The sequence below is a fragment of the Phocoena phocoena genome, chromosome 14, assembly GCF_963924675.1.
Source record: "Phocoena phocoena chromosome 14, mPhoPho1.1, whole genome shotgun sequence".
Taxonomy (NCBI): Eukaryota; Metazoa; Chordata; class Mammalia; order Artiodactyla; family Phocoenidae; genus Phocoena; species Phocoena phocoena.
The window spans coordinates 8606980-8633136 of record NC_089232.1 but is presented as its reverse complement, the minus strand read 5'-3'; the positions used below and the strand labels follow the sequence as shown (position 1 = coordinate 8633136).

The 26157-nt window shown below is 38.9% G+C and overlaps 1 protein-coding gene across 1 annotated transcript in view; it reads right to left on the bottom strand.

Moving 5' to 3' along the window:
• The window catches only part of TMEM131 (transmembrane protein 131), a 201414-nt gene that overhangs the window by 102957 nt on the left and 72300 nt on the right, over window positions 1-26157 (bottom strand). The window contains exons 4-5 of the mRNA XM_065891409.1: window positions 24032-24100; window positions 4177-4300 (exon numbers count right to left, since the gene is read on the bottom strand). Coding sequence (XP_065747481.1) covers window positions 4177-4300; window positions 24032-24100 — 193 coding nt within the window. The remainder of the gene's footprint in view (window positions 1-4176; window positions 4301-24031; window positions 24101-26157) is intronic.

The following is a 26157-nucleotide window of genomic DNA, read 5'->3' as shown; positions in this document are numbered from 1 at the left end:
TGGTTTGTTTTTCACCACTGAGAATGATGTTGGCTGTGGGTTTGTCATATATGGCCTTTATTATGTTGAGGAAAGTTCCCTCTATGCGTACTTTCTGGAAGGTTTTTATCATAAATGGGTGTTGAATTCTGTTGAAAGCTTTTTCTGCATCTATTGAGATGATCATATGGTTTTGCTCTTTCAATCTGTTAATATGGTGTATCACATTGATTGATTTGCATATATTGAAGAATCCTTGCATTCCTGGGGTAAACCCCACTTGATCATGGTGTATAATCCTTTTAACGTGTTGCTGGATTCTGTTTACCTGTATTTTGTTGTGGATTTTTTCATCTATGTTCATCAATGATACTGGCCTGTAGTTTTCTTTTTTCTGTGACATCTCTGTCTGGTTTGGTATCAGGGTGATGGTGGCCTCACAGAATGAGTCTGCGAGTGTTCCTCCCTCTGCTATATTTTGGAAGAGCTTGAGAAGAATAGGTGTTAGCTCTTCTCTAAATGTTTGATAGAATTCGCCTCTGAAGCCATCTGGCCCTGGGCTTTTGTTTGTTGGAAGATTTTTAATCACAGTTTCAATTTCAGTGCTTGCGATTGGTCTGTCTGTATTTTCTATTTCTTCCTGGTTCAGTCTCAGAAGGTTGTGCTTTTCTAAGAATTTGTCCATTTCTTCCAGGTTGTCCATTTTACTGGCATATAGTTGCTTGCAGTAATCTCTCACTATCCTTTGTATTTCTGCAGTGTCAGTTGTTACTTCTTCTTTTTCATTTCTAATTCTATTGATTTGAGTCTTCTCCCTTTTTTTCTTGATGAGCCTGGTTGATGGTTTATCAATTTTGCGTATCTTCTCAAAGAACCATCTATTAGTGGTTGTTTTTTTTTTTGAGGTACACGGGCCTCTCACTGTTGTGACCTCTCCCGTTGCAGAGCACAGGCTCCGGACGCGCAGGCTCAGTGGTCATGGCTCATGGGCCCAGCCGCTCCGTGGCATGTGGGATCTTCCCGGACCAGGGCACAAACCCATGTCCCCTGCATAGGCAGACGGACTCTCAACCACTGCACCATCAGGGAAGCCCCATCTTTTAGTCTTATTGATCTTTGCTATTGTTTCCTTCATTTCTTTTTAATTTATTTCTGATCTGATCTTTATGATTTCTTTCCTTCTGCTAACTTTGGGGTTTTCTGTTCTTCTGTCTCTAATTGCTTTAGGTGTAAGGTTAGGTTTTTTATTTGAGATGTTTCTTGTTTCTTGAGGTAGGATTGTATTGCTCTAAACTTCCCTCTTAGAACTGTTTTTGCTGCATCTCATAGGTTTTGGGCCTTCGTGTTTTCATTGTCATTTGTTACTAGGTATTTTTTGATTTCCTCTTTGATTTCTTCAGCGATCTCTTGGTTATTTAGTAATGTATTGTTTAGCCTCCATGTGTTTGTATTTTTTACAGATTTTTTTTCCTGTAATTGATATCTAGTCTCATAGCATTGTGGTCAGAAAAGATATTGATACGATTTCAATTTTCTTAAATTTATTGAGGCTTGATTTGTGACCTAAGGTATGATCTATACTGGAGAATGTTCCATGAGCACTTGAAAGTGTATTCTGTTGTTTTTGGATGGAATGTCCTATAAATATCAATTAAGTCCATCTTGTTTAATGTATCATTTAAAGCTTGTGTTTCCTTATTTTCATTTTGGATGATCTTTCCATTGGTGAAAGAGGGGAGTTAAAGTCCCCTACTATGATTGTGTCACTGTCTATTTCCCCTTTTATGGCTGTTAACATTTGCCTTATGTATTGAGGTGCTTATGTTGGGTGCATAAATATTACAACTGTTATATCTTCTTCTTGGATTGATCCCTTGATTGAGATTATCTGTTGAAGAATTTTTCAGAAAGACTTCTCTTTGCATAAGATTCATTTGTAGAAATAAGTCCCTGGGAAAGCCTAGGTCAGAAATGTCAAATTGGTGTCCTTTAACTAGCTTTCTTTGGTCAACACTATCTGTCTTTCTAAAGTCAAATTCATTTTTAATTTGTAAACTCAGTAGATATTATCTTATAAAAATTCCTATTTCCGACTCTTCTTGGAAAATCAGAAGAACTGTGCATGAGCCTACATTCCCACGTGGCCACCACTGGCTGCAGCTGAGTGGGGGCTGGTGCCTTTGGATGGGACATGTGCTCTTCCAGGTCACCCCCCATTCCACTTGGTCTGCATCGCCTACCTGGCTAGCCCCTGTAAGAATCTATTTGTAACTCTGCTATTTATTTGGTCTGCTTTGTATTGTGATAGGAACATGAAAAAGGTAAAAATCCTGGTCTCTAACAAGGGTGAAGCTTGATGTTTAGAAACAACAAAACATTGCTTGAATTAGCAAAGTAAGTTAACAAGGTAAAAATAAAATCTGCAGTGTAGTTGTGCACTACTTTTAAACAGTTTTCATTGCACTTTACTATTTTGCCTTTTAACCCAACATGTCTCTACACTGTGGCAATGCCTGAAAGCTGGATGACACCACTTACACCTAAGTGTGTCTCCATACACAGATTGTAATGTATATGACCCACCCTGTAGCTTAATATGATACAAATCCCTGCGGAGGGATTGGCTCTTATCCCTGACTGCATGACCACAGGCAAAGCCCTCTGGGGTTCAACTCTTCATTCATATAATGAGGGTACTGGACTAGGTCTCTCTTAGACTGGGATTTGATTGTTTGAGACCATCAGCACATTTATAAAAATTGTGGAAATATCTTTTAGGTAAAACAAATAATAACTCAAGGGAAACTTGTTTTAGAAAATATTTTAGAAAAGGGATGCTTTCCAAGAGTACAACAAGAAAATTAAAACTTCATCATCAAAATATGCTGACTTATCCATTCCTTGTTTACAAAATAGTTTTAAATTTTAAAAAAGCCAAAATTATATGCCATTATTTACCCTAGAAGTTGCTACTTAATGACAACATACGATGAAGCCAGGATTTTAGAAAGGAGAAATGTAAAAATCGAAATAATTGATATAAATTTATATGCTAAAAATTGGTTATTTAGTCATATCTCTTCAAAGGAGTCAGTGAAAACCCTCGGAAGATGAAATCAGGCTCCATTCATTTACTTCCCTCTGACATTTGCTATTTAGCTAATTATTTCGGAAGCCTATATATTAAAGCTTAATGCATTCTCTCAAATCCAAATTTTATTAAGATCTTTTTTTTTGCCAGATAAAATTTTTTTTATAGTAACAAGTTTGCATACTATCTACGAAAATGATTATAAGTAAAATTTTATAGGACACCTGTGTAGGAAGAACCCTAAACAGGCCCTCAAATTTCCTGCCCTAATTTCTGTGACTGTGAATATGAAGGACACCACACCTGTGATCTGCACTACTTGATAAAAGGGATTTTGCAGATATAATGAGATTATTAGTCAGCTGACTCTGAGTTAATCAAAAAGGAGACTACCCAGGTGATGCTGACCCAATGACATGATTAAAGCAGAGTTTTCTCCACTGGTGGTAGGAGAGGTCAGATTTCTGAAGCGTGAGGGAGATGTGATGCACCAGTGCTGGCTTCAAGATGGTGACAAGGAGTGTGGGTACCTCAGGAACTGAGAGAGGTCTTTGGCTGACAGCCAGCAATGAAACGGGGACCTCAGTTCTACAAGCACAAGGAACTGAACTCTGCCGACAACTTGAATGAGTCTGGGAGTGGATTTCCCCTGAGTCTCCAGTCAAGGACTCAGCCCAGCTGACATCTTAGTTACAGCCTTAAGATACTCAGAGCAAAGGACCCACTGGACTTGTGGCTTACAGAACCATGTGCTAATAAGTGGGTGTTTGTGGTGATTTATTACACAGCAATAGAAAACTAACACAACGCTGAGGAATTACCTATTATTAGGTAGGACAAGAAAACCAATTGAATATATGAATGCTACATTTTTCAGAGTGCTTAAGTTTCAAAGTTGATTTGTTAGGCTGTTTCATGTTGAGAAAAACAATGTGTGTTGAAAAGTAGAAGTGATAATTCTCAGGAAATGGGGCCAACTAAAGTCCAGAATAAATGTGAAACATTCAAACTAGATTTTAATTATAGCGAAGTAAAATTATACACTAAAAACCCTAGACATTTCAATTTCAAACTCAAAAGAAATCAAATACAGCAGAGATGCTTACCCTATTTTGAAAAAATGATGCATGAAAATGTGATGTTGTAGCAGATATTGATACTAAAGTAATAGTTTCTTCAGAACTAGGATTATGTAAGTAAACTTTTTCCATTTTTGGCATTCCAACTGGTCTGTAAAAACAAAAAGAAAACTGTTACAAATACTTCAAAGACAATTTCTAGTTTTAGAGTTAACCTCTAGTTGTTAAAAAATTAAACATCAAAATATTTAGACAAATACATACCCAAACGTATGAAATTATATATTAAGTTAGTTTATACCTAAAATTACACATAAAATGCATGCATTCGCTATTCAGCAAATAAAATTATTGAGTGCCAACTGTATGTCACACACTGAGCCAGGTACTAGGATGTAAGGGGGCAAGTCTCCACCCGGATGAAGCTTACAATCTAGTGAGGAAGCAGGCAGGGAACAAAACGGTCAGATCCCTTTATTACTTTCTGTAATACCACCTACCGCCTGCTTCTCTACTAATTCTGAATCTTATCCTCCTCTCCCCAAATTCCACTGATAGATGCTCTTCAATTTAGAAGAAGTTTAGTGGCAACGTTATGTGAGCAGATCTGCCTTATAAGTTAGGGGCTGTTGTTATACTCATTTTATAGATGAGGACACCAAGGCACAGAAAGCTTAATTAACTCGCCTAAAGTCATACTTGGAACATCACCCTGAATCCAGGCCATCTGGCTCTGGTCCCTGCTCTAACCCTCTCAAAGGAACAGTATAAAGCACACACTCGAGGTCTGATGTCCACAGATTCATTTTAACGTTCCCCATGGCATCCACATTACAGTTTGTCTGAAAAGTGAAACCTCCTTAGTATGTAGTCCATTAAGTACTTACGTTGCTAATCATATTTGCACAGGCTTCCTAGCTTGACAGCTTAAGAGAATTCTGCAAATAAATTACGTTTTTTCAGAGTTCTCTCTAGTTATTTAATTGGCACCTGTCTTATTTCCTCAACAAGATTATCAGTACCTTAAGGACGAAGTTTACGTTGTATGCGCACTGTGTATTCCTCGTATTGTCTAGCACAGAACCAGGCACCTGGTGAGAGCGTGCATGGGGCAGCTTGCCCGCCCCTGCCCCTGCCCATGACCTCAGTGGTTACAGTCTAGTGAAGAAGCAGGCAGGGAACAAAATGGTCAGATCCCTTTCTTTCTCTCTGTAATACCACCTGCTGTTATGAAGTGGTTATCAGCCCCCCTAATCTGGAATCACTCAGCCTCCACACGTGGTTCCCTATGTTTCCACCTGAGTCAGGCTGGTTCCATGTGCGTGACCCCCATGCCTTTACCAATGTCTTTGCTCTGTGTTTTCTTCCCTATCCTCTACGTGAATCCAAACCCTCATGTTCTAATTCAGTTACAGCTTCTGTCAGAAGGTCCTCTTCTTGTACAATCATTTTGGCCTATGCTTTCTGAAATTTTTATTTCATCTGTAGAAACCTCAAATTCTAAGTAGTTGAAGATGCAGCGCCAGAATTACATTTTATATGTGGTTCAACTGTCCACCATGCTTTTGTCCTTCAGGAATTTTTGCCCTTGCCTTTTCCTCAGTTCAGTTTATCACTTGTAACTTATGATGTTGGAAAACTGATCAAACAGTGAACAGCTGACAACTTTCACTAGTTTAAAAAAAAAACAAACCAGGGGCTTTGGGTTCCTTTTAAAATGGTGAATTGGTTAGTATATGTTACTGGTTCTCCCTGACACCCCCTAACAGCTGCATATACAAACAACAACGCTGGAAAATTTTAGAAGTTAATCCCTGATTCCAAGGATTAACCAAAAACAGCAAGAAACCCTTGGGGGAACAGAAGGCTGCCTGAACTGGCAGGTGGGGAAAAGTGAGGGACACAGAGCAGCGCAGGCCGCGAGAAGCCAGGAATAACTCTCCTCTTCTCCATTCCCTTCCCTGCTTGCCTTGGTACAATCAAAGCCTCCCCCTTCAACCCAGATGGCAGAAAGGCTCACTGGGGTAAGAAGCTGCTGATCAGCTACACTTGAGCACACCCGCCTCTACACTCCTCTCTCTGGTCCTCCAAAGCCCTAAAGTTGTTAGATTACAATTTAGGAAGACACCTCTTCCAGACACTTTTGCCTAAGCACTGTCAGATAGAGTGGTGGGAACACAGGACAATCAATAGTTTTTATGTGAATGTGTGTATGTAACTGGACCTCTCCACCTTGGGGATCATCTTCCTTCTTAAATTCACAAGAAGAGACAAAGAGAAAGGCTTGGTCTTCTGCTCTTCCTCAATATGTATTATAAGACAGCAACTCAGAAGTTCACACATCAAAACAACATGATCTGTGAGGAGCAGTACAATCAAGTTGAAAACATATACAATGTTGTGACAGACCACAATATTGTTCCCGATTTGCTGACTGAACTGGTGAGAGGCTTATATCTCTCCACTTCATTAACATTAGGTCAATGAAACGTGAGCAAAAGTGACATATATCATTAAGTTTTAAGAGTCTTCTTGTACTCTGTTTCTTCTGCTAAGTAAATGGCATTGCACAGATAGGAGTGCTCTTCTAGTCTAAATCCCACTGGGTCGTTTGTGATCACAGCATAACCTAGTAAAGGCTGAATAATGCATACCTGAAGCTGCAAAAGTTAAACCAAGAATTAAAAATAAGCATAATGGAATATGCTTAAGGAGAAATGGCAAGATACTAGTAAAATGAAGAAAGCCTATAGAAAACAGGAGAAAATATCAGCAGAAAACATAATGTACAAAGACAATGGATGGGATATAGGTAGATAAAACTCTATTCGTGAGCTGGAAGATCAGATTGACAATTTAGTTCCAAATTCAGTAAGAAAGTATATATATTTAGAATATTTTAAAAGATAGAGCTATAAAAATCAAAAGAAAAACAGTTATGTAGAACATAACTAGAAGTGGTAATATTTGGAAAATGGAGTGTAGGAGTACTTGAAGAATATGGACAAAAACAATGGGCAAAACCCAAAATTTTTTTTAAAAATGAAATAATTCTTGATTGAAAGCGTTTATGAAATGTCAACGAGGAGAGATAAGGAAACCCTGTACTTAATAAGCACACAGCAAAATTTAAGGAGTTGCAAGAGTTTTTTATACATTATGGATATAAGCCTCTTAGGAGATATTTGCAAATATTTTCTCCCATTCTGTGGCTGTCTTTTCACCTTCTTGATGGTATCATTTGCAGCACAAAAGTTTTTAATTTTTATGTAACCCAACGTGTATATTTTATCTTTTGTCACTGGTGCTTCTGGAGCCATATCTAAGAAAATATTGTACAAATCACTGCATAATGGAGACACATTACAATGTTTTCCTCTAAGGTTTTATAGTTTAGCTTTGTTACATTTACATTTAGCTCTACGATACACTTTGAATTAATTTTTGTGTATGGTGTCAGGCAGGGGATCCAACTTAATTCTTTTGCCAGTTGTCTTAGCACCATTTGTTGCAAAGATTATTCTTTCTTCATTTAATTGTCCTGGCGCCCTTGTCAAAATCAATTTACAATAAATATAAAGTTCTAGTTCTGGAATCTAAATTCTTTCCCATTTATCTACATGGCAGTATTACACGGTCTTGACTACTAAAGCTCTTTAGAAGGTTTCTGACATTGGGAGCTGTTAGTCTTCCAACAATGGTCTCCTTTTAAAAAATTGTTTGGCTATCCCGGATCCTTCTTATTTACATGTGAATTTTAATACCAGCTTGCCAATTTCTGTAAAAAAGTCAGTGGTGGTTTTGATGGGGATTGTGTTGAATCCACAGATCAATTTAGGGAGTACTGCCATTCTCATTTGTGTCTTCTGATTTATGAATACGGGATGGTTTCTATTTACTTAGTTCTTTAATTTCTTTTGACAATGGTTTGGCATTTTTAGTATACAGCACTACTTTTTAAAAATTTGTATACAAGTATTTTATTTTTGATGCCATTGTAAATGGAAATGTCTTCTTAATTTTGATTGTCCATTGTTAGAGTATAGAACAAATATTTTTGTATATTGATCTAATATCCTGTAACCTTGCTGAACTCACTTATTAGTTCTATTTTTTTTTAAAAAGTGGATTGCTTAGGATGTCCTATGTACAAGAGTACAACATCTGAAAATAGAGACGTTTAATTCTTCCTTTCCAAATGCCATTATCAAAAGTGGGGTACCTAAATCTCCAACTATTACTATTGAACTGTCGGTTTTTTCCTTTTAGTTCTGTTAGTGTTGCTTCCTATATTTTGGGTTTCTGTTGTTAGTTGTGTCTTGCTTTTTTAATGTGACAATCTTGGTCTCTTAATTGCTGTGTTTAGACTATTTATATTAAATGTAATTATTTTTATGGTTAAAGTCTACCATCTTGCTATTTTCTATTTGTTCTATCCCTTCTTTGTTCAGAACCCTTTTATATGCAGAATTTTCTAGTCCTGGCCCAATTAAACTAGAAATCAATAACAAACAGATAAACAGATTCTCTATAAATATGTAAATAAACCAACATGTGTAAACAACTCATGGATCAAAGATGAATAAAAATTAAGAACTATCTGGAACGGAATCAAAATGAAGAAAGTAACTCATTAAAAACTTGGGGAATACAGTTCAAGTTGTGCTTAATTGAAAATTCATAAATCGAAATGTACATATTTGAAAAGAAGAAAGCCTGAAAATTAGTGAGCTAAGCATCCATGTCATTACAAAAAGAACAGCAAATTAAAATAAGAAAGTACAAGGAAAGAAATAAGAGTGGAAATCAATGAAGCAAAACATAAAATAGAGATGATTTATGAAGTCAAAAATTCCTGTTTTGGCAGGGGGAACTAATAAATTGTTAACTACCTGGCAAGATGAATAAAGAAAAAAGAGGAGGCATAAAATATCAATACCAGCAGTGATGAAGAAGACATCACTACAGATGCTACAAACAGTAAAACAATCATAAAATTATACTAAACTTTATGACAGTAAATTTGAAAATCCTGAAATTGCCATACTCCTAGAAAAACAGAGCTTGCGAAAACTGACAAATTTAAGAAAAAAATATGTAAGCAGTACAGAAAATAAAACTACTGAAGAAATTAAATCTGCAATTTAAAACTTCCCCACAAAGAAAACTCCAGTCCATAAGGACTTGACTGGCAAAGTCTACCAAATATTTAAAGGGACTATTCTACCAAACACTTTGGGGAAAAGAGAGATGCCGATACAAAATGGGGAAAGATGAGAAAGAACTCTGTGAGGCTGGATTTGAATTGGGAAAATATGAATTGGACTTATCAGTATGGGCAGTGATTTATGCATGTATACATATCAATATATACATACATAATGCATGTGTATATATACATGTATATATTCCTCCAGAGACTGGTCCACATGAGCACAGAAGCAATGACATATTGGGGCAACGAGCACATTCAGTGCCCAGATCTGGGTTTCTAAATGTCATTTCCCACTGAAGAGACCAGGATTTCTTTAGTTTTGGCTAATTCCAGGTCTTGGACAAAGCAAACATAAGGAAGTCTAGAACATTTGTTCTATTAGAAAGCAAAGAATTGTTCAAAGATAATAGGATGTATCAAAAAAAGAAAAAGGAATCAGCTTAAACAGGCTCCCACTGGCAAAATCTATAAAATTTGGAGCAAAAAGAACAGCGAAAGTAAAGGGTTATTACACACTGATTAAAAAACAAAACCCATGAGTCTATAGCAGAGATCAACAACCTTTTTCTGTAATGGGCCAGACGGTAAATATTTTAGGCTTTACAGACCATGCAATCTCTGTCACAACTACCCAGTCTGTCACTGTTGTGCAAAAAGCAGCCATAGACAAACGTAAATGAATGGGTATGGTTATGTTCCAGTGAAACTTTATATATAAAAACAGGTGTCAAGGGCCATAATTTGCTAACCCTTGGTCTATAGTGATGGTCAAAGAAAAGAGGGGGAAGAAACTTGATTCCTAAATGAAAAAAAAACAATGATAGAATTTGAAGGGGAAAAAAGGAATCACCATTTTGCAACTCTCGATGTAATGACTGATTCAGGTAAGAGTCTATGGGTGCGGATGAGGTAAACTATTAGATGAAAGATTGACGGAGAACAGGATACCAACCGTACAGATTATTTATTAATCACGAAGAGGAAAAGCCGTCTTTACAATTTACAGGATCTGGCAGGTAGTACACCAATGAGCGCTCAAACTCAGCACCAACAATAATTAGCAATATGGACATTACATTACCCTGATATAAGGTAATACAACATTATCTATGTAATGTTCTTGACAAAAATGTTTAGCCTGAAATCTAATCATTAGGATATAATCAGGCAAATCCAGTTTGTAGGCTATTCTATAAGTCAACTGACCTGGACTACAAAAACTTCAATCTTATGAATAAAAAAAAAGAAAAAAGGTAGGCAACAGTTCTAGATTAAAGACACCTACCAGCCAAATGCAATGTGTCATCCTTAATTTAAACCTGGTTAGAGGATGGAAGACTATATTGCTTTTGGCAGTTAGGGAAATTTGAATGTAAACTATATATTAGATAATGTTACTGCATCAATATTAGATTCTTTGGATGTGATAATGGAATTGTGGCTATGTAGGACCAGTCCGTTAGGATTTACACACTGAAGAACTCAGGGGTGAAATATGATGTATACATTTACTTTCGGGAAAAAATGTGGAGTTTGTGTGTGTGTAGAAAGAAAAAGAGACAGAAAGAAAAGGTTAACTCTTGGTGAATCTGGATAAAGGTTATGTAGGTGTTCACCATATTATTCTTCCAACTTCTCTGTACTTTTAAATTTTTCAGAAGTTGGGGAAAATATTAAGACTTTCTGTTCAACAAAATACCAGATGGGAAAATTTAACAGACACATGACAAGCTGGGAAAAGATATTTGCAATGTCTAAATATCTTTTTAGACTTTAAGGTTATTTTCAGACTATAAGAGGAATTTCTAATTACTAAGAACCCCAAAAGAAAAATGGTCAAAGGATATGAACAGGCAATTTATAGGAAGAGGAAACTCTAAAGGCCAATAAGCATATAGAGATGGATATTCGAACTTACCAGTGATGAGAGAAATGCAAAATTAACAAGGCATCATGTTATCCCTATTTAACTAGCAAAATTAGAAAGCTGGCTAATGTTAAGTGCAAATACAGGGGACATGGCAATACAGGAATGCTAGTGGACTGCTCGGAGGAATACAGAGAGGAAGAGCCATTCACAAGAGCAATCAGGACATACCTAGATACGTGAAGTGTACTCACACTCTGTAACCTACGCATTCCACTCTGCGCTCATAGTTCCAAAGAAATTCTCATGACGGTCCGTAAGTGACCCTGTAAGAGGCTTTCACTGCAGGGCTGTCTGTGGTGGTAAGGCAGGAGAGGCAATATGTGTAGCCATCGAAGGGGGAGTTAACGGTAGAGTAAGTACTCACTATTTTACTCCAGTGGTTAGAAATAAGAGAGCAGAAAAATAATCTAACAAAAACAGACCTTTAAAAAGGTTAAGAAATAGAATGAGCTATGCAGCCACTATGGAAAACAGTATGGAAGTTCCTCAAAAAATTAAAAACAGAACTACCTTATGATCCAGCAACCCCCTCTTCTTCCCATATCTGAAGGAAATGAAAACAGGGTATCGAAGAGATACATAGCACTCTCAGGGTTACTGCAGCATTGTTCACAATGGTCAAGATATGGAAACAACGTAAGTGTCCATCGATGGATGAATGCATAAGGAAGCTGTGGTGTATATATACACGATGGAACATTATTCAGCCATGAGAAAAAAGGAAACCCTGCCATTTGTAACAACACGGATGGACTTCAGGGCATTATGCTAAGTGAAGTAAGTCAGAGAAAGACAAATCTGTGTGATATCACTTGTATGTGGAATCTCAAAAAGCCGAACTCCCAGAAACAAAGACTAGAATGGTATTTACCAGGGACTAGGGGGTGGGGGTAAAGGAGAGATGTCGGTCCAAGAGTATACATTTCCAGTTAGAAGATGAATAAGTTCTGGTGATCTAATGTATAGCATAGTGATTATAGTTAATAATACTGTACTATATGCTTGAAAGTTGCTAAGATCTTAAATGTTCTCACCACAAAAAAGAAATGGTAATTATGTGATGTGATGCAGGTGTTAGCTAATGCCATGGTGGTAATCATTCTGCAGTGTAAGTCAAATCAACGTGCTGTATACCTTAAACTTACAATGTTATTTATCAGTTGTATCTCAAAGTTGGAAAAAAACCAGAACGAACTATATCACAATATTATTTATATGTTAAAATATAATTACATACATTAAAATTACATAAGGGGCTTCCCTGGTGGCCTAGTGGTTGAGAGTCCGCCTGCCGATGCAGGGGACGCGGGTTCGAGCCCTGGTCTGGGAAGATCCCACATGCCGCGGAGCAACTAGGCCCGTGAGCCACAACTACTGAGCCTGCGCGTCTGGAGCCTGTGCTCCGCAACGAGAAAGGCCACGATAGTGAGAGGCCCGCGCACCGCGATGAAGAGTGGCCCCCGCTCGCCGCAACTAGAGAAAGCCCTCGCATAGAAACGAAGACCCAATACAGCCAAAAATAAAATAAAAAAAAAAAAAAAAAAAAAAAAAAATTACATAAGAATAATTTCTAACTGGGTGGCAGATACAAAACTATACGTATGTCTTATTCATTTCTGTCTGTATATTATATTTCATAAAAAAGAAAAAAGGTGAAAATAATGTGGTAAAGTAATGAGAATACTCTGGAAAGTAACACTGCCCTATAATTGTTAAACACCATCATATAAAAGCGAAATAAAGCATTCAGTCTTTTATTCTTCCTTTTGCTTTAGAGTGACCACATCAGTCAAGGCGGCTTTGCTATGTGCGTTGTTTACTTGAGGTCAATGAATCACAAAGGTATTTGCCGAGGACCTACATTTGAGCCACCACTGTTAACAATGCTACCTTATCTTTACAGGTGCTTCTTATATAGCCATCAATGCTGAATCCTGTTTAGTCAGACAGTAAGCCCCATATGTTGTGATATGATCCCTCAATAATTCAATTTGAAAAGTACTTTAACAAATTTTATCTAAATAGAATATTAGAGAACTTAGGGTGGAAGTGTTATAATTAGACATTATGATAAATAAACTCAAAGCTCATTTTATTGTCCAAGCAGAAGTTTTAGTCTGTTTCCTTAGAGGTTTGTCTAACTTCCTTATTAGGACTTCTTCTTTTGGGGGTAAAACCCTCAAAGTCTAAAGTTGGGCAGAATTACATGCGCTCAACCTGACTTCTAACACAGTCACATTATTTCACTTGATTCTCATATTCTGTATCACCTAAATCAACATCAAATATAACTCAGCACCACTTTATTCATTTCTTCTGCAGCTTCATCTACAGTTGACTCTTGAGTTGTTTTAAACATTGTCTTTTCTAGAATGGGATAACAATACCTTCTTTCCATACTACCCAAAAAAATCACGCTCATATGCATAAGGTCCACAAACTATATAAATAAGAACTCTTCACTGTCTTTTGTAAGCATTTAACACATTTTTAAGGTTTTGAAAATGGGCTGTGCTGCTTTTTATTTTACACACCATCTGAGAATTTCTTTATAATGCTGACGTGAAGTTTTGTTGTTGCTGAGGTTCAATGTCTTCTGGTGCCTCTAAGGCTTAAACCAAGACATACTCCCCTTCTGAGAGCTTATCACTGCAGATGCCACCAGCTCTTGCCAGAAGTGGGAAGGCTGTAGAGAAGATGAACTCCCTTCAAGTCTCTCAGCAGAGAGCAGGTGATTCTGCGGCATTAGCGGTCACTAAGAGGCTGTACCCACAGACTGCCCTTGGGAGGCAGGATCCCACAGGCGAGTTTCCTGCTTTGCAGGGAAGCAAAAACCTGGTCCAAAACTGCTCCGTGGTTTACAGCCCAGCCATCACGAGGCTCAAAATCTTTCTGTGGCTTACAGTTCAGCCATGAGGAAAAAACCCAAAGGTGGACCAAGGCTTGGGCCCTGAGGAAGGGACAGAGGGGCATCCAGAGGCAGGTCTGCAACAACGCATTTAGGGTTAGGAGGCAGGAAGCTGAGTGCCCTCAGGAGCCCCCAATGCGTGGACTTCCTCTTGCTCAGGTAGAGACTTTCTCAGGAGCTAGACCTCTTAACCAACAGGCTCAGCGATCTCAGGTAGGGTCACGGGACCATAAAATAATTAGGGAAGTAGGTACAGATCCAGCTGGGACTTCAAACTATGGCCACGATGCTGCAGGAAGAAGCTTTACAAAGACAATGTGGAAGATAAAACTCTTCTTCCTCAAGCTTTATACACATATAAGTAGAATAACAGTACACAGAAATAAAAATGTGCTCCTTCTACCCTGTAAGTTCACCGATTATGTGCTTTTTTCAGCAAACGGGCTCTTTTACAATTCGAGTGTCCCACACGCTACCTGGCAACCAGTGTTTCTCCTCCCTATGAATTTGTTCTTAATGTTTTTCCTCTATTGACCTCAGTGCAATCAATCTCAGTTTAGATAAAGAAGACAGGGTATAACACAGACAAGTACTCTGGGGGATCCTTGAAGAAGACAGGACTGAAGATGGCCTGCTACAGGAGAGGGCTCTGGGGTAAGGAAACAAGCCTGGAGGTTCTAGGAGCCTGGAAGCAGGGGTGGATCAGAAAGCTTGGTTTGCAATGCCGGTGAGGCTGGCCTTACCCTTTCTTCTAGGGATCAAAGAGGAAAGGCCCTAAGCCACACCCTCCGGAAATGAACCCTTGGAGAAGGGTCATCTACTTACGTTGCCGAGAGAAGTCTGGAGTAACAAGAACTGAGGGGAGGCGTCAGCAGGCTATTCCAGCCACTCATGCACACACAGAGCAGGCTTCCTGCAGTTCCAGGTGGTCCAGACCATGGAAGCAGAGGGAGGTCTCCTTGGATGGACCAGCTTACAGACCTCATACAAACAGCTTCCCCTGCCTCTCCCTCTCCTCAGTTCCCACACTGAACCACGGAAAACTGTGCTCAAGTACTAATACAAATTTACTTGTGAATAAATAAGCAGTGCATGTTTTCTGTGCTGCCTAACAAAGTACCACAAACCGAGAGGGTTAAAGCAATGCCCATTTATCATCTCTCAGTTCTGTACGGTAGGAGTCCAGGCACAGCATGACTGCTGTATCTGCTCAGGGTCTCACACATCACGACTCCAAGTCCCCTTCTAAGCTCATGCAGGTTGCTGGCAACGTTTAGGTTGCTCTCAGCCTCTTGCCATAGGGCCCCTGCCCTTTCCAAAACCAACACAAAGAAACTCCCTTGCATCAAATACCTCTCATGCTTCAAATCTCCAGACATTTCTGTCTCTGACTGCCGCAGCCAGATGTAGAGGGCTCATGTGTGGTTAGGTCAGGTGCCCAGATTACCTCCCTATCTTAAAGGTCAACTGATTTGGGACCTTAATTACATTTTCAAAATTCTTTGAAAATTCTACAGCAACATCTAGATGAGCGTTTGACTGAATACAATTGGGAGAAGGTGAACGAGCACCTCAGGGGCCAGGAATCGGGGGCATCTTAGAATCCGGACTGTCATAAGCATCTGTGTGACTGCCTGGCTAGACAGGTAAGATTTAAAAATAAGACAGATTTTCAAATGCCTGCTGCTGTGCTGGTCTAGTTTGTTTCCATTATCAGCTGCTCCAAAGACAGGAGGAGGGCCAAGGGGGTTAGTGTGAATTATTTATAGATAAACCAAGCTGAGATATACAGCTGTTCTCTCAAGAGCAGAGCTTCTGACTAACTGTCCATATTTTACAAGAGTCTGAGGCTCAAAAGAATTAGGATGAAGCACTCATGAATTAGAGACTAGCTTGTAAAGTAAGCTGCAATTTTGTGGTCAATGGCAATTTTTCTAGCCACAGAAAGATGACAATGCAGTGCCATGAAACAGCTGAAGAAATGGCTGAGTAGCTGCCCTCAGGCAAACTTTGTGAATGACAGTGACACAGCAGTCTATTAAACACAACTTTTGGCAGGAATTTGGGCCAAATCAATATGCACTACTTTGACCACTCGATTACCACAAAATCTGACCATCGTCTCAAACACATTTTAGACTGAGGTCTGAGCTGGAGTGTTGGTTGAACAGTTATAAACTGGAAAGCTAAAAAGCACCAAACATCCCTTTAGAAAAGAGGGCCTACTTGATTTTCTCGGAATACCAAAAAGTGATTAGGCAGAAATGCCCCTCATCAACTGAACTTGACAATAAACACCTCCATTTTTAGCAAGTTTATTCAATTTCCACCCTTTTAAAAGCCATTAAGTCTCTGTTTTAAACTTTTAGATTTGAAATCAAGATTTTCTTCACTTAATAATTATATAAACCAAAGAACTCAGTAAAACAAGATCCCACCCAAAGAATCTTTTAAATCTGCAATAAATGTTTGAAAAAAGTTGTTATGGAAACAGAAAAATATTTAACAGCACTGGCATAAATAACTGCGGGGGGGTGAGTAAAGCAGGGGGTGGGGGGAAGGTGGTGGTCAGGCCCAAGATTGCTCCAGGCTGACTGCTAGAGAGAGAGAGGGGGGAAGGGGGGAAAGAAGAGAAGGGCAGAGGGAGAGGGAGGGAGAGGGAAGGGGCAAAAAAGTAGAATCAAAGAATAAATTTAAACAAAATGGATGTAAACAAAGAAAGCCTATTTTTCAAGAAAGTTAATCTGATCAAACGTCAAAGACATTCTAGAGGGCGGTAGGGACGGCCAGGGTAGTGAGAGGAGTGAGGCCACGGCGGTTTAGAAAGCAGCCACGGAACTAGAGCTGCATCCTTGCTAAAGGACAGGAAACCGTCTTGGAGACCCTGGTTGGCAACTGAAGGCAATCTGGAGTGATAAATTTCATCCGACTCAAAAGTTCTTCCAGTTACTGCAAAGGGTGTTTTAAAATTAAGAATGGCTTCTGGTTTAGCAAAAATGACCACAAGCAGTAGAAGTAGTTCACAGAACACATAAGGCAAAACTTCAGTGCATAAGTCAAGGTACAGTGAACAATGATTTCTGATCACTTACAATTTCTGGAAGAGAATATTATGAAGTGTTCTGTTAAGGCTACTTCTCAAGTCCTAAAATTACTGCTAGACATATGAAGCTAATGAAACATTTACAGCATGGGCATTAATTAAATCAGTACATTGCTGGATCAAGAAGAAAAGGTATAGCAAATGTTTAATGAAGTGCTGCAAAAACACTTGAAAATGCAAAACGAATTTTACTGTAGCAGAAGAAATCAGCAGGTAATCTTGCTGGACTTAAAGACAATGTATGGCATGTGTTAAGTGTGAAGTACGTGCCAGATATGTAAAGATAAATAGTGCGTATTTATCTTGATAGTCGGGTCTAGTAGGGAAGCAGACGTCAAAAGAAACAATTAGAGCAATAACCAGCACTGACAGAAGTTAGCAGAGGATGTCAGGTGTGATGAAGAACCCAATTCCAGTTTTGATGTCTCACTGCTGACAGTTTTCAAGCCCCACAAGGTCCCTTCACCTTATGCCCCACATCTGGGCAAGCCCACAGGGAAGCCTGCACACTCTCTCTCCGATCTACTAAGAAGTTCAGACCGTGCAAGCCTGCCCAGCCTCACCCCCTAAGCTTAAGAGCCAAGCCAGTTTCCTTTCTCTGCTCTCTCAAGCCATTTTTCAGACCTTGGGAGCCCTCTCTGCTCTCCCCAGAAAGCTTCATTATGTGAGGATAATACATCTTTTCAGCCCTTCTTGGTGTGTGAATCAGTCTTGACACCTAAAGCAAATTTTGGGTGTGGATCCATCCCAGCTCTGTGGAGTGAACGCCACACCATGGAAGCAGGGGGAAGACAGTTTCTACCTCTGCTAGGCAGGCTGGGGAAGGTGTGTTTTACAGAGGACTGAAGGTCATTGGAGGTTCAATGGGCCAGGGAGGTTGTAACAGGCTTCAACTGGAGCTCCTGCCCACTGCACTTTTCTTTCTCTGGGTGAACCCTGATAATTACAGAGACACCCCCTGGAAAACACGTCCACTACCAAACACCATCCTTATCTGAGTGATGAGGTAGCCACCTCACCTAAGCCAGGGTGATGACTGTACTACTCTGAGATTTTTCCAACTAAAGTAAAAGAAGCTATTATTCCCCGAGGGAGGGAGGCTAGAGAATGCGGGTCTCAAGAACAGTCAGTAGATTTGCTCTCATCATTGTAGGGAAAAGATATGGGCAGTGGGAGAGAAGAAGCCAACAGCAAGTGGGGCAGAGATAAGAGATGGGGGCGGGCAGAAGAAAGGCCTAGTGGTGCTGGATAACGTGCATCCTGTCATTCCCAGGTCCCACTGCAACTCTGAACTTTCTGCAAATATATTACAGTCCTTGGAATTCCTTCTAGTATATCCTTATTTTTGCTCAACTCCTTTCAGTTAGAACCAAACAACAACAGCACTGACCAAAACAGACGGATTATGGCACTCTGTAATTACTGTTAATTTTCTTACAATACCAATAATGGTACTGTACTTATGCAGAATGTAGGCATGAAATGTCATTATGTCTGCTACAAATGATTAAAAAAATGAACAAAAATATGAATATGGCAAAATTTTTGATTATTGAATTTAGTTTAAGAATATATTCACTATCTGTTCTATTTTTCTGTATGACTGCATGAAACCTTCTATGAAAAATTCTTTTTGGAGAGGAGCCTCTTAAAGTATGTATAACATGCCTGGAGCTTTCAAAGAGAGTTTGGCCGTCATCTGAGCTAAGAGACTCCCAACAACAGCTGGATGTGGGACTGGCCTGCTTCCTTGGGATCCTCCCCAAGTGCCGGCCCGTGGACATCAATATTCAGGTCCTGCCCTTGAGGCTCCAGCCCGCTCACAATTTTCCCTTCCTGAGTGCCTGCCCCTGTACACTTGGGGCCTGCTTAACCAGCTCCCACAATTAGATAAGCCAATTCCTTATAAAAACTCCACACATAAACATATACGGACACACACACACACACACACACACACACACACACACACACACAAAACACTGGATCTGACTGGATCTGTTCCTCTGACTGAACCCTAATACATGTATTCACATCTGCTCCCAACTCCTACTTCTACAGATCCACTTCTACCTTTATGAGATAAAAACAAACTTTGTTCAGTACTCTCAGGCTGGACACAGAAAAGTTTAAATTAAGGGTAAATTTTTTTTCCTTTTGTTTCCGCTCTTTTGCAGCAGCATATAAATTTGCTGCTTTGGGGAACAGTCCAGTCTAACCTGTAACCAAGAGCTCACAGTCTGCTTCAAACAATTTTCTTCATCGTATAACCCAACCCGCGTCTGTACTGGAGTGCATCTGTCTGTTCGCACATCTTCAGCACATCGTCCTCTCCAGTCGTAGATTAATTCATTGATTCCTATCGGTGCTCCTTGTACATGACACCTAATTACTCTCTAGCCTAAATATTAACTAAAAATGTTTTACACTCTGCATATCCTTTCACCTCCTAATTCCATTTTTTTGGACTCTCCTGAGGAACTAGTAATGGTTGTGCTTAAAGCATTAGTTTCAGCACTGATTATAAGAACAAAGAGTTTAAAACAATAAATGAATTTTAAAAATATATCCATACAATTTGCTGTTCTTTGATACCACAAAATAATGTAACAGAAAATGCTATGGAATAAAAAAATGCACAGTATATATGTTTAGAAAGCAGGTTAGGGACTTCCCTGGTGGTGCGTGGTTAAGAATCTACCTGCCAGGAATAAAGACGCAAACGTAGAGAATGGACTTTAGGACACAGGGAGGGGGAAGGGTAAGCTGGGACGAAGTGAAAGAGTGGCATGGACATATATACACTGCCAAATGTAAAACAGATAGCTAGTGGGAAGCAGCCGCACAGCACAGGGAGATCAGCTCCGTGCTTTGTGACCACCTAGAGGGAAGGGATGGGGAGGGTGGGAGGGAGATGCAAGAGGGAGGAGATATGGGAACATAGGTACATGTATAACTGATTCACTTTGTTATACAGCAGAAACTAACACAACATTGTAAAGCAATTATACTCCAATAAAGATGTTAAAAAAAAAAGAATCTACCTGCCAATGCAGGGGACATGGGTTCAATCCCTGGTCCGGGAAGATCCCACATGTCTCGGAGCAACTAAGCCCATGCGCCACAACTACTTAGCCTGTTCTCTGGAGCCCGTGACCCACAACTACTGAGCTTGCGCTCCAGAGCCCGCAAGCCACAACTACTGAGCCCACATGCCACAACTACTGAAGCCTGCGTGCCTAGAGCCTGTGCTCCGCAACAAGAGAGGCCACCACAATGAGAAGCCCACGCATCACAACGAAGAGTAGACCCCGCTCACCACAACTAGAGAAAGCCTGTGGGCAGCAATGAAGACCCAATGCAGCCAATAGTAAATAAATAAATAAATTTATTTAAAAAAAAAGAAAGCAGGTTATAAAATAGTTTATGGTCAGAAAATACTGTTATATTTTTGTAACTCAATAAATAAATACACAGAAAAAGGACTTGAAGGATAGAAGTTCAATGTTTATGTTTCTGGGTGGTTGGATTACTGGTAAATTTTTACTTCTTTCTCTTGATAAGCATTTTCTAAGTTTACCACAGTGAACATGTACTGCTAGCATATTGGGCAAAATCCCAGTAAATTTTGTACTGGTGATTTAATAATCTGTGGCCTAGAACAGGAATTCCTTATGAGCGCTTAAGGATCCAGATATGGACTTTGATGGGGATGGCTATAATACCCTTGAACCTATGTGCAAAATGTTATTTGTATGTGCAACTGTGTGTGTGTGCATTTGGGGAAAGGAAGGAAGAGGTTCTGATAGCTTTCATCTGTTCTTAAAGAAAACCATGATCCAAAAAAGGTTAAAACTACCAGTCCAGAATTTTGCTTGCCCTTATCTCAATTTCTCCTATTTAGGGGTGGGGCATTCATTATGTAAAGCGTTGAGGGACAGGTAATTTGGAACAGGAATTACCAATTTCGATTCAGATATTTTGCACACCTGAAAATTTCTTTATCTCAGGGGATGCATGAAATTTTCAAAACTCCCTTAAAAAAAAAGAAGTGAAAAACGTTGGATATAACTTTTTTTTTTTTTTTTTGCGGTACACAGGCCTCTCACTGTTGTGGCCTCTCCCGTTGCAGACCACAGGCTCCAGACGTGCAGGCTCAGCGGCCATGGCTCACGGGCCCAGCCGCTCCGCGGCATGTGGGAACTTCCCTGACCGGGGCACGAACCCGTGTCTCCTGCATCAGCAGGCGGACTCTCAACCACTGCGCCACCAGGGAAGCCCGGATATAACTTTTGAAACAATCTCTCTAAAATGGTTACTGCTAAGCTTTTCAAAGTAAGAATACTCACTATGTTAGACTTAAAGTTTTGCTACTGTACCCTGATCTCCTCTGTCCCCAGGCTCATGGTGTCATCATAAACATGGCCCATGCCATAGTCCTAGATTGGAGTTCATCAGAGAGATAGAACTCATCATTATTTTAAAAATAATGAACCTTCTTGCTAAAGATCAGAACGCATGCCATGTTTCATTAAATATCTTGGTATCTGACAGAAGGAGACTACAGGTGATATATTACTGTGACTGGATTAAGAACTCTGTGCTTTTGCCATCTCAACACCGTGTCTAAACCTTTTTATAGGACAGAAACAATAGTGATGTATTTCCTACCTGAACATTATGGTCTTTAAACCTAACACCCACAAGTCAATTTTACTATTTATGTAACGACTACTTGCAAATACTGATTCCATCTGTAGGTACAAAAGGAAACACACAAACTTCTCTCTGCAGCCCCACCCCAAAAATCCATGATCTCTGTAAACACCTGAAAAGATGGAGTTGTTATCAGATAGCTCTTCTTATGCTGACTACTCTACCACGGTTTTGTACAAGTATAACTGATATATTTGATTATTCTAGGTTTGAGATTGTAAAGAAATTTTTACAGAATTAATTAAAGAATGTTAAAAATTGCAAGGCTGCCTACTGTGGTACACGTAAAAACTAAATGAAAACTTGACATTAACATCTTAGTGTAGAAGAACAGTTTCAGGCACCTGGTTTCAAATCAAAAGATGAATACACTTCCAAATTTAAAAATACCCTGAAATATTTAAACAGAAATTACTTAAATTTCATGTCTTCACTAGTAGAAAACGGTTAACTACAACTTTGACAACATGAAAAAAATTACAGTTTTCATTTATTGAATCAGAATAGACCTGCATACAGCTCCCCCTACCAACTTCCCTTTTAAATTCTTTTCTTCTAATAAATGCTGGAGAGGGTGTGGAGAAAAGGAAATCTTCCTACACTGTTGGTGGGAATGTAAATTGGTACAGCCACTATGGAGGTTCCTTAGAAAACTAAAAACAGAGCTAACATATGATCCAGCAATCCCACTCCTGGGCATATATCCAGAGAAAACCGTAATTCGAAAAGATACATGCACCCCAATGTTCACTGAAGCACTATTTACAATAGCCAGGACATGGAAGCAACCTAAATATCCATCGACAGAGGTATGGATAAAGAAGATGTGGTACATATATACGATGGAATATTACTCAGCCATAAAAAAGAATGAAATAATGCCATTTGCAGCAACATGGATGGATCTAGAGATTGTCATACTGAGTGAAGTCAGACAAAGACAAATATCATATGATATTGCTTATATGTGGGATCTAAAAAAATGGTACAAATGAACTTATTCATAAAACAGAAACAGAGTCACAGATGTAGAAAACAAACTTACGGTCACCGGGTGGGGGGTGGGTAAAGGAGTGGGAGGGATACATTGGAAGATTGGGATTGACATATATAAACTACTATATATAAAATAGATAACTAATAAGGACCTACTGTATAGCACAGGGAACTCTACTCAATATTTTGTAAAGACCTATATGGGAAAAGAGTCTAAAAAGGAGTGGATATATCTATATGCATAACTGATTCACTTTGCTATACACCTGAAACTAACACAACATTGTAAATCAACTTTACTCCAATAAAAATTATTTTTAAAAAAAAAGGACAAACAAATTTAAAAAAACTTCCTTTCTTCTGCTAACTTACCAGAGTGGCATTACTCTAGAAGTTATATCATTTAAGATGTTCTCTTTACCTACCTGCTAAATTGGGTTGGAACCAAATACGGGTGAAGACTTGTCTTCCCCTCAGTGTGTCTGAGATGTGCAAAACCTAAACCCAGAGGCAGAAGGTAAGCAGAACTATGGTTTGAGGAAGTACTCTGTGGTTGGACCTTGTCTTCCTGTAGGATCTGCTTTTGTTTGGCCTCCTGGGTTGGTGATAATATTATTTATTTGATGATGTATAAAAGTTTGTACTTTTAAAAGCATATACATCAAACAAATTAATATATTCTTCCACATCCACAAGGAAAAATGTTAAATAATCAAACTGGAAATGAAGTGCTAATCAGAAAGGTAACCAAGTTTAATGCTGCTTCTGAAGATAAGATCCTCTGAACCAGAGACTCCAAAATGTGGATATTTTTCAAACTTCAAAATTTAATATTATACGTTAGATTCATAACAGATACTTACCTCCCATTTTCAAACTATATTCAACATTATTTACTTTCCTGATGACTAAAACATGTAACTTTCTCATACAAGATAACACAGGCAAAAGGCAAGACAAATGCATGCATAAAATATATATAATATCGCTATGGCCTGAAAATTTTAAACTTACTGTTCATGGAAATCCAGCATTGGTGGCTCAAATCGTATAGGTCTGCAATTACCCCGGTACAGAGATATACTGTAAGTAAAAAGAAAACAGCCTAAGAAGCAATTCTTCAACATATGTGTTTCCCCAAACCAAAGTCAGACACTTGAGTTTTGTCATGATAAAGTTTCTTTAAGCAAAGTGGAGTCTTATATTAGAAATATGCATTACTTTTTTATTAGAGGAAATCAATAAACATTTGTTTTAAAAAATGGCGGAAAAAAAGGAGTGTTTTTCCTATTCAAAGGTATGCAAAAACAGAAACTGCTCAAATAGACTGCTGAAATTTATTTGGTTGATATAATTGATAACAATATACCTTAATATGTTCATCTGGATTTTTTTTTTTTTTTTTTTTGCCACACCACACGGCTTAAGGGATCTCATTTCCTCAACCAGGGATTTAACCTGGGGCACCGCAGTGAAAGCACCAAGTCCTAACCACTGGACTGCCACGGAACTGTCTCATTTGGATTTTTAATACATGTACAATGAACAATATATAATTACTTGTACTTGGAAGGCAATTTATAGAGATTAAAAACTCATGATCCCATTGTAACTAGAGTGTCAAAGAACTAAACAAGAGTCAATTTGGGGACAGAAATTTCCAAGAACTGAAATATCTTTTTAATCTGAGAGTTTAGAACACACTGATCTATGATGTCTTGGCCTAAATATTTGAGTATCATTTCTAACTATTCCCCTTGATACTAGAACTTCTCACTAAAACAGATTCCTGAATAAGCAAACCTCCTAGACATCACCATGACCTAACATTGATGCAAAGTATAAACAACCTTCGAGAGGAGGTCCACATACCTAAAGTCATCTGTTTACATACCGAGAGAGGGAGAAAGTCATTCAGACACTAAAGTTTCTAAACAGTAGATTATCTTTCTGCTGTATTAAAAGAAATGATGTAAGAGCAAAACCCATTTTGTGAGACTACTTTATTTCCATCACCTTTGCAATTCAAAAGAGCACAAGCTTCACATGATATAGTAATTTCATTCAGGAAATACAATAGAAATAGACAAGGACATACAGAAAATGTGGAAGATCTAGATTTGACTCAATTCAATGAAGATTAAATAGTCTGAGCAGTGGAATAATTGAGCTTAAAAAAATAAGGTTTAAAAGTGTCTTTAGCCTTACCAATTAAGAGTATTACTCTGTGCTGCATGACAATCCTTCTACATATGTTGAACATTAAAGATGACAAACACGAGAAGGAAAAGACCAAATGTAAGACTATACTTTACTAAAGCACAAAACTAAAGACACTGGGACAATGAAGGCACAATTCCTCACAAGGCAGCTGCCACATGTAGCCAGAGGTACAGAATCTACTCCCTCTTGATCTCTGCCCTTCTTAGACATACTATAACGAGGATACTCTTCAGCTCCTTTAAAACAATAGATACTGATGAGTTCATCAGTTTTAACAGTGTGAAACTCAAACTTACATAAAATCTCCATCCAATCAAGAAAAAAAATTGTAACGCATAAAGTAAATGTGTCTAAGTCAGTAATTCACACATATATAAACAATGACTGTGTTAGATGCTAGAGATACAAAGGAGATTAAGATACAGTTTTTTCTCACAGAACTGAGAGCCTAATCCCCAAACTTCAAGTGGAAATGTTTAAAGTGGCCAGGCAAGGGGAAAAGGTGCAGTGCACACCCCATTCACTCAACACAAATATACTGAATGTCAGGGGCTGTCTAGTGGCTGGGGCCATGAGAACAAAGAGGCTGTTCTCATGGCACTAACATGCCAATGGGGAAAACAAAAGTAGAACACATCACGTGATGACGTCCAACATATAAAGACAAATCAAACACAGCAGGAACATAGACGGTCTCTCTGAGGAGGGGACACTGGGGCTGAGACGTGACTGGTGGCGATCTGGAGGAAGAAAGCAGGAATGTCCTTGGCATGATGAGGAACCAGGAGGCTGAAGTGGCCAGAGTACAGGAAGGAGGGGGAGGAGACCGGAGCTGAGATCAGAGCAGTACAGAGGCCAGGTCTCCTTGAAGAAGTCTGGATTTTATCCTCAGTGTAACAATAAGCGTCTACAGTGTT